Source organism: Clinocottus analis, unplaced genomic scaffold, assembly GCF_023055335.1.
Source record: "Clinocottus analis isolate CAN_PGR_092001 unplaced genomic scaffold, fCliAna1.0.p SCAF_6, whole genome shotgun sequence".
Taxonomy (NCBI): domain Eukaryota; kingdom Metazoa; phylum Chordata; class Actinopteri; order Perciformes; family Cottidae; genus Clinocottus; species Clinocottus analis.
Genome location: NW_027176218.1, coordinates 21383026 through 21392489, shown reverse-complemented (window position 1 = coordinate 21392489; position 9464 = coordinate 21383026). Strand labels below are relative to the sequence as shown.

The 9464-nt window shown below is 44.9% G+C and overlaps 1 protein-coding gene across 2 annotated transcripts in view; it reads left to right on the top strand.

Annotated features, from left to right (window-relative positions):
- Positions 1-9464, top strand: part of zfpm1 (zinc finger protein, FOG family member 1) — an 86783-nt gene that overhangs the window by 56507 nt on the left and 20812 nt on the right. For both annotated transcript variants that reach the window (XM_068603585.1, XM_068603587.1), the window contains exon 4: positions 6514-6650. In XM_068603585.1, coding sequence (XP_068459686.1) covers positions 6514-6650 — 137 coding nt within the window. The remainder of the gene's footprint in view (positions 1-6513; positions 6651-9464) is intronic.

The window sequence follows — 9464 nt, the reverse complement described above, 5'->3', positions numbered from 1 at the left end:
GAGAAAGTGAGAGAGAGAGGGAGAGAGAAAGTGAGAGAGAGAGAGAGAGAGAGGGAGAGAGAGGAGAGAGAGAGAGAGAGAGAGAGAGAGAGAGAGAGAGAGAGAGAGAGAGAGAGTGAGAGAGAGAGAGGGGATGGAGGGAAGGAGGGAGAGAGAGAGAGGAGGGAGAAAGAAAGAGAGAGGAGAGAGAGAGAGAGAGAGAGAGAGAGAAAGTGTGAGAGAGAGGGAGAGAGAGAGAGGGAGAGAGAGAGAGAGAGAGAGAGAGAGAGAGAGAAAGTGAGAGAGGGAGAGAGAGAGGAGAGAGAGAGAGAGAGGAGGGAGAGAGAGAGAGAGAGAGAGACTTCATTCAGAGTGAGGTCTTTCATCATCAGCCAGCGCTCTAAATGAAGTGAGTTGCTGTTGATGTGAGAAGCTGCGTGTCGTTCTGAGTGTTTAACCAAAAGAAAGAAATAGATGTTAGATGTTTACGTTTCTGATTGATACAGTAAAGGTTGTGAAACTATACAATTTACAGGATAACAACAACAGCACCAGATGAATGTTTTGTATGAACGCTGCCGTCACGTTGAAAAATAATAATATATATTTGACTACCTCTAAATCCCTAAAATCCTTCAATGAGGCTGATTTGCTGTAACTTTATATACACGATACAGAGCACATCTATCGTAACAATGTCATGCGGTTGAGAACCAAACGAGGTAGAAGATCCCATGACTTACAGCAGGAAGCTCAGCACGGGCTTCTCTGGCCTTTAAAGGCACAGACGATTAATATCAGATACATTTAAGTAAACAACATACACATCTGTGTACAAATACTACCTTTAATACCGCTCTGGCTCTGTACTATTGAACATATGTGTGTGTATATAATCTATCGTGGTTTTGCATTACAGAAGCAATTGAGACTGAATACAAACTCTCAGTAGTTTTATACTCTTTTCTTACATGAACTGTATATTTAGCAGATAAAGCTCAGACCCCTGTGTTTTCTACCTGTGACAGGACTCCAGTGTTTCCCATGAGGACTAGAGAGAGCACTGCAACTGGAGGCGTTGGGATTTGTCATTCAGCAGAGGTTAAACCCCACCTATTAGTGTGGGGTCGGAGTAGCACGCAGATAAAGATTTCCTGTTGTGTGGTGTCAAAAAATCAATAGCTCCGCCGCGATGTGCTCATTTGATATCAACAATAGTCTTTTTAAAAATCAATTAGGCCGGATAGAGGAGAACATCAGTGTTGGGTTACACCTTTCATCCCCCCCCCCTTTATTCCTCACTGATATCCAAGCAGACAGGCTGTTTGTTGAGGCTGCTTGTTCCTATTGGATGACCAGGTGCGTCGCACACGTGCTCTGCTGTAAGAATGACACACACACAAAGTTAACAGGCTCCAGAAATGAAAATGTGATCACTCAGAATACTTTGTAATTCTGTAGACAATGGACGGTCTCATATAATTGTTGGATGTGGTGAAACTAGATGTTCACCTCCAACACTGAAATAACTTGATTATTTTCTTTACTTTTCCTCACTTACAGCAGCTATGTTGTGTAGTAGACAGCACAGAGCAAGGTTTAGCCATTCACATGAGAAGATACTGTACAATCATTTAAACAGAGAACGAAAGGGGACCCGAGCAGCTACCATGTGGGACTCCACATACTAATACTAATGAACTAATACCTGAGAGGACTTTTTATACAATCAATAGAGAAAACTGACAAATCTTTTCTCCCAAAGGGAGAGCGAGGAAGGCGAGGGAAACAGAAATGTTTCCAAAATAAGAACAAAAAGTGATGGGAAACCAACTTCCTGATAAACACTGCCAGTTTCCTTACACGCAGCCGTAAATAAAGCTTCTCCATCTTTGGGTCTGGATACTGTTTTTAATTCTTCCCAAAGTTGTGGACAGTTTCCGCCAAGTGAGCATTTATTAATAATATGTCATATCAGTTAAGATAACAGCTCACCTGCAGGTTTAATTAATTTTCCTTCCGAGTGACTATACCTGAACGCAACAATTAATCTACCTGATTAAGTATAGAATAACACTTTAGGCCCTCATATTATTTCTAGTAGGGCTCCATGTTAAGTAGACATCTTAAATCATTCTTTTTGTTGGTCAAAATAAATCCGCGGCAATGTTGTGCGGTTTGATGATAGCATCACTTCAACTTGCATTATTATTTCTTTGACATTATCCGTGTTTTATATGTGATTGTCTAAAACATAAGCGGAGGTTTGCATGATCGATGTGCGACGTTTTGATCTTCATCTCTTTAAAACACAAAAGAAGATGAAGCCACGATGCCGTTACACACGCGAGCATGCGAACGCATCGCCTCATCGAGCGTCCGCAAATATTACAGACGTACATAATATATTAAACAATCTCAATTCCCTGCTTCCTCGTTAAGACTCATTATAAGGTCGAAGTTCAAATATTCCAATAAATAAACAAAACAAGAACATTTAGTAAAGCGTCAAAACAAACAACTCAATAAAATGGTACCGAGCCAAAAGTCCTGGAACAATCTCACCAGCGCCTGTCTGCCACCTCCAGCTCTGTACCCCTCCGCCCGCCCGCCCACACACACACACACACACACTCTCTCTCTGTTACACACACACTCTCATCAGTTAATTGCGTTAGTCATTCCATTAATGGCGGACTGATTGTTTTATTGTGTTGGCTCGTCAAAGAGGCCTGGACGCCCCAGTGGCTGCTGAAGCGTCCGTATTGATAAGCCTTTGTGTGTGTGTGTGTGTGTGTGTGTGTGTGTGTGTGTGTGTGTGTGTGTGTGTGTGTGTGTGTGTGTGTGCCTGGTGACAGGGGGTGTGTACAGGGTGGCTGTGTGTGGGCACAGTGTGTATTTGGCTGCCGACTGTCAACGTGTCACCTTGTGGACCTGTGTGTGTGTGTGTGTGTGTGTGTGTGTTTGTGTGGACATAAATCTTTACACACTCACATTGTGGGGACTCGTCTTCCTTTTGAGGACATAATCCAAATCATCCCGCTTTAGGGTGAGTTTACAGTTAAGGTGCAGTTAGATTTAGGTTAGACGATGGGACGTCTCAGGATAAATATCCAGGAAATGAATGTAATCCAATGTCATGTTGTCTAAAATGCTGGAAACAGGACTGTACGTTTGTGTTGAGAGAGAAACGTGTGTGTGTATCCGAGCTTGTGTTCGTAGGAATGGGTCATCTGGCACTGACAGAGAGACTGATGTGTGTGAAGTCCAGTGGAGTGTATGACGGGTGTAGTATCACACAGAGCAGCCGTATTGATAAGGCGCGCTGGGTTATTACGCAGGTCTGGGGTGGGCGGGAGGTAATTAACAGGGATTAGGATTGTTGGAGGCCTCATGTGACCCCAGTGAACACCGCTAACCTGCTGGGATTAGCGAGCAGCGTTCATTAGTGGAGGTGCAACGATAGCACTTTTATATTAAACAGCCTCGCTGACACACTTAATCTGCAGTCATTGACGCCTGTTATAATTAACCAGTTAAAGTCCATCATTAGCATTTACATATATGTACATTTCCATAACACATGTGTTCATGATAACATGGATAAAGTTGTATAATGTAGCCAGGACGGCCGGCACATTAATAAAAGGAGCGTGACTATGAGTCTCCGGCCATGCTGGGGGCGGAGCTAAATGCTCACAATCACATTGTACACGATGTTAGTTTAGAGTGTTAGCATGCTAGCATGCTAATGAGTGCAGTTGAGGATGATCTGCATCCAAAATAAAGTTGTAGAACTGACATAGTTTCTGTTATATGTGGCGTGTGACTCTCTGAGCGACAGCACAACAGGTGTTTGCTTTTGTGGTGAATGTACGGTGGCCTGGCAGGCACATTTTTACAAAGTTCATAATCTCAGATGGTTTTGTTTGATGATTATCTGTTGAGCATTGTTCAATGAGTTCATCAGTTGGCAGTTATCAACAGTTCGCGGGGCAAGCAATAGACCTGGAGGACATTTTTACAAACGCCTTGCAAACATTTAATATAATATAAATGTGTATCTTTAATCGAGAGGTCAGCTGTGGGTTGAGTGTGAAGCCAGTCCATCTACACCAAGTGCACCTCAGAGGACTCCGTGACACATTTGGATATTGAGGTTGGCATCAACCCGGCCGCTACAACAAATGAGCCAAACTGATGCTCGTATTGGGCTTGTTTATAAGTTAATATCTGTGTTTGCTCACCGAGGTCAACTCCTTGCTCGGTTTCACAATGAGGGTCAATTGAGCCGGTCAGGCTGATAGGAGCACCATGTGGTGGAGATGGACCAATGGGTGCAGAGGCAGCCTGGACATTGATGGAGTGCTGAGATAAGGAAGGGACAGGAGATACTGGCTGGACGGACGCTGGACTTCAGACTCTGCAGCTCAGGAGTCATGTTAGGGTTTGGTGCTTGACCCGGTACTGAAACGGACGTGTCCAAAACCCCAACAACCTAGATGTGTCCTCTTTAGTTTGGTGCATTTCCAAGAAAAGAAGTGAGACGGAGGTTTGTCTTCGACACAAAACCTGAGTCCCGGGATGTAAAAAAAAAAAAAAAGGAGCTTAACCTGACCCCGAGCGCAGCAGGTCAGGTCAGCTCCTGTTTCATCTGGCATCAGTGTCACGCTCTCATGTGCACCGGGGCAAGAGATTGAAAAACGTAGGGCCGGTTACAGTGTGACTTACACCAGGACTGGTAAACAAAGTGTGACGGCACCTGTTTGAAAATGTGATACCTGTTCTGGCCCTGAAGGGAGCACAGAAAGTCATTTTGTCTTGACTGTTGATTCTGATAAAAACGGATACTATCAGGTCAACTAGTTCCTAACAGGTGATCCCTGTGTGACCGCTGTGTTGTTCACACTGTTGTTCAGAGTGCCATTGCTACTTTGAGCCGCGAGTTAAGGGAACATACCACTTCCTGTTTGACTTCACCACAACAGCAAAACAATATTTTCAACCGCTATTTGGCTTTTAAGGACTCGTGTCATTGGATTAATGCGACTCCTCGCTGTCCCTCCTACTTTCTCCCCTCAAACCACACTCCTTCCTGCTCCCTCCCTCCCTCCCTCCGTCCCCCACCTCCTCCTCCTCCTCCGCCCCTCCACCGGCTGTGGGAAAGCCATTTTATCAGCGTCTGTCCGTTGTTCTCTGGTGGGGATAGATACAGAGAAGATAGATGAGTGTTTTGACATGGAGAGTGTTAGACAAACACTCTTATCAGGCCCGCCACTTTAGACCGACCCCCCGAAACAGTCGCCTGAACCATGGGCGAGATGGAGGGGGGGGCGATTTCGAATGCGTTTTGATCAGAGCGAGGGGGGTCGACGGTCACGTCGGAGAAAGCCTCACACTGCGACACTCTGCCGTTGCTCCAGCGTGCTCATTTATCGCCGGAAGTGCAGGCCGCTGTCTCAACTGCAGACCGCCCTCCCACCGCACTCGGAGCTGTCTTGGGTCTCCAAACAGATGGATCGGCCCTCCGTGCCTCCCGGCCCAACTGGCTCTATCTGGGCCGCGGCAGGCCCGGACCACAGCCGTCACTGCCATCCCCCCCCCGCAGTTATCAATTTGAGGAAGTACACCAGAAGTTTTTCCCCCCGTTTGAGCCGGGCCGGGACAGAAAAGAGCTCGGGGGCGCGAGTCAGAAACTCCCCCTGCTGTCGAGCCGGTGGCACTTCCTCAAACTGCTCTGCACCGCTCGCGAGGGTTCAGGTCAAGTTCAAGCCCCGCGCTGCCTCTGCTGCTGCGTGGCGGCGTCCTCCTGAGCCCGACACATGCGCTCGCCTAAATGTCATGTTTCACCCAGCAGGGGTTTTGATATTTCCTTCCCATACGTAGTAGCTTCTGATCTTATAATTAGTATGTCGCCCCTATTGATGCCATGAGACATCCATCAACACTCTTTCTAAAAGATTCACTATGAAGCTTTTATTGATATATATATATATATATATATATATATATATATATATATATATATATATATATATATATATATATATATATATTATTAATCCTCAAGGGGAAAATTGTTGTCATAGTAGCGCTTTACAGACACCAAATGGACTAAATAAACTCAACACACAAAATATAATACAAGAACATGGATGACAGATATATACAAAATAAAAAATAATATATATATATATATATAAATGTATGTAAAATATATATACTCAAAGAATACAAATAACTGCCGGATGTATTAAGGAAATTAAATTAATCAGAGTGTGCAAAATGTGTGAAATAAATGTACACAATACAATATGAATAACTGCAGTGTGTATTAAGGAAATTACATTAAAATAGAATATGAATAACTGTGCAGTGTGTGTTTAACCGCATTAATTAAGTTTAAACAGATGTGTTGTGTGTATGAAGTGTGAATCAACACAAATGTGAAAGTGAAGATGTCGTCATGGTCTGCTGGTGTTCGTCATCGAGGTGATGAAGCCAGTAGTTTAGTTTCCTCTCTCCTTCCTCCAGACGACCTGCACTTCAGTGAAGAGGGCGGGGCCGGCGGCGGCGTGGCGGTGGGCAGGGCCCTCGCTCCTGACACCACGTGGGGCCCCTACGCAGGAACCCTCCAATCAGAGAGCGGCACGGACGATCTGGAGGCAGAGGTAAGAGCCGCCATCACCGTCCCATAAAAATACAAAATATGAGCAGAAACTTTTGGTATTCTTAAGTTTTATCCAATCAAAAGTAATTAGGCGACGAGATGTTTCAGATTTTGGTCACGATGCGTGTCAGTAGTACATGTAACCACGAGAAGACATTAATGCCAGATGTTGTAATATGTATTCATTGATTTCTTGATTCATTGATAAAACATGTTTTTAATGGTGATGCTTCATTATTCGCCTACGTCATTTATAAATTATAATTATTGCAACTTTCCAAATGCATTGAATTTGGTAAAGTATGAGCTCAATAAGTGGAGTTGCAGGAAAATCATTGAATATAATATTTTGTTTCAGATGTTCTGACATTTCATCTTTGCAGATTATTAATCTTTGGGTCGCCCGGACAGGGAAACTTAAGACTTCCTCTCTGTCTCCTGGGAAGGAACTTTTCTTAGATGTTATATAACTGATAAAAATATATATATTTTTTAGACATCATACTGATAATGATCATTATTTATTGTTATTTGATAGTGAAAATATGTGGAATTTATTTTCTTAATAATTCTTTCCCTAAAATAAGACATTTCATGTATGTAGTAATACACATCTGGCATGCATATCGTACACCATGTTGTTGTTGAACTGCATCAGGCTGAGGACACACCCTCAACTGGACAGGTCAAAGGTCAAAGGTCAGGGGTCAGATGGTCGAGTAACAAAGAGAGACAATGAGTAAACACCTTATCACGCATGTGAGTGATAGTAGATGGAAATGAACAGCTCTGTGTGTGTGTGTGTGTGTGTGTGTGTGTGTGTGTGTGTGTGTGTGTGTGTTGGTTGGGAACAGTGTGTGGGACCGGATGGAGCCCTATCAGAGGCTGGGTTTGTGCATCATGTGCAAGTCCATCTAATCATATGATACTGATGCTGGGAGAGGCTTCCTGGCATGGAGAACAAAATCACACACACACTCTCACTTCAATTGAACACACACACACACACACACACACACACACACACGTGCATGCAGGGTCATTCCTGCCGTCATTATCCCTACCGATGTCTTTCATTCATCTACTTTGCTTGTTGCATCTGCAGTTGTTTTCAGTTTTTTTGGTTCCAAATAGCAAACGTTAGTCCAGCTCATCCCAGTTCAACCATCAACCTTCATGGTTTAAACCAGTTCATGTTCGGTTCACACCGTCTCTCCCATCCCCTCCCATCCTCTCTTCTCATCCTCTTCTCTCTTCTCATCCTCTCCTCTCTTTTCCCCCTCCCTCTGTCCTCTCCTCTCCTCTCTCTCTCCCCCATCCTCTCCTCTCTCTCTCCCCCATCCTCTCCTCTCTCTCCCACCACCCCCCCCGCCCCCCCCCCCCTCCCGTCCTCTCCTCCTCCCGGCCCTCCCCAGACGTCCGCCTGTCTTTTATCTCCACATGGCGCCATCCTCCTGGACAACAAACCCCAGTGATTGATTCCTGCTTGATAGGCTCTCATTTCTAAGATTTCGTTTATTATCAGTGAGGTTCTGAGTGTACAGATATATGTGTGTGTGTGTGTGTGTGTGTGCACAAACTCTCTCTCTCACACACACACACACACAGACACACTCACTCACCCATCACCTTTTGTTCTTCCCCTCCCTTCCGCTGCTCATACGTCCTATTCCTCCTCTAAACTGTAAAGTCAGTCTCTGTTCTTTTGAGGGCTTTGCATTCATATGGAAAGCATCTTCTGACTCTTAATTCACGTTTTCTCTCTTCTTCCTCATTTTCTCCCCCCTCTCCCCCTCTCTCCTCACCCCCCTCCCCTCCTATCTGTGGACTGGAGAAGTGAGGAGATGGACCTTCAGTATCTGCTGGAGATAGTGGCCGTAATCTCACATTCCTCCTGTGTTTCTCCCCCTGTCACTCCGCTTCCTCCCCCTCCTCCCCCATCCCTCCATCCCTCCCTCCCTGCCTCCTCCCTCCCTCGTGGGTCAGCAGGGGTCACGGCTCTCCTCCTCGGCGTGTTGGAGAGCAGAAATCTGCTGGTCTCCTGCCGCGTTGCTGAAGCTCGAGTCATCTCACTGCATTCCTCGATTGTTTTCTTTCTAATGGTGAACGTAGAGGATGAAATAACTGCAGGAATAATATTCATTGTCAAAAGCTACTGATTGCATCTCGTAAAAAATACGAACAAGAATCCAAATTACTCCACTTCTTTAGCAAAAGAGACCTTTAGTTGCAGAGTGTTACACCTGTAAACTAAGCAACTAGCTGGTCAACTAGCAATGTTTACTTTACTTGAGTTGGGACACACTCAAGGATCTCCTGGACCGATGTGTTGGGCTGGGTTGACCCCTCCTCCTCCTACTCTTCCTCCTCCTCCTCCTCCTCCTTCATATCCTTGAAACATCTGTTTTACAAAATCACATTTGAGCACATCATTGGGACGTTCCCATTTACCTTCGCCCAATGCTCACTTTGGCCGAATGGAGCTTGAACGCATCACAATGTAACCTCCGCTAACAGCTGACGGCTAATGCTAACAGCTGACGGCTAATGCTAACAAGATCTCCTCCTGCTGGGTTCAACACAGATTACTTATTCACATGTATTCATAAGGACACATAGAGTGTTCAACCACAAGTTTGTGGTTTGTAGTATATATATATATATATATATATATATATATATATATATATATATATATATCTTCCCCCCGCCGGCCCTGTGAAGCCCCCAGGCCGGGGCAGAGTGGCAGGGCCGACTCGGCGGTCCTGCCCCTTCCAGCATCGCCCTCTCTCTCTCTCGACTTATTACTCTTTTT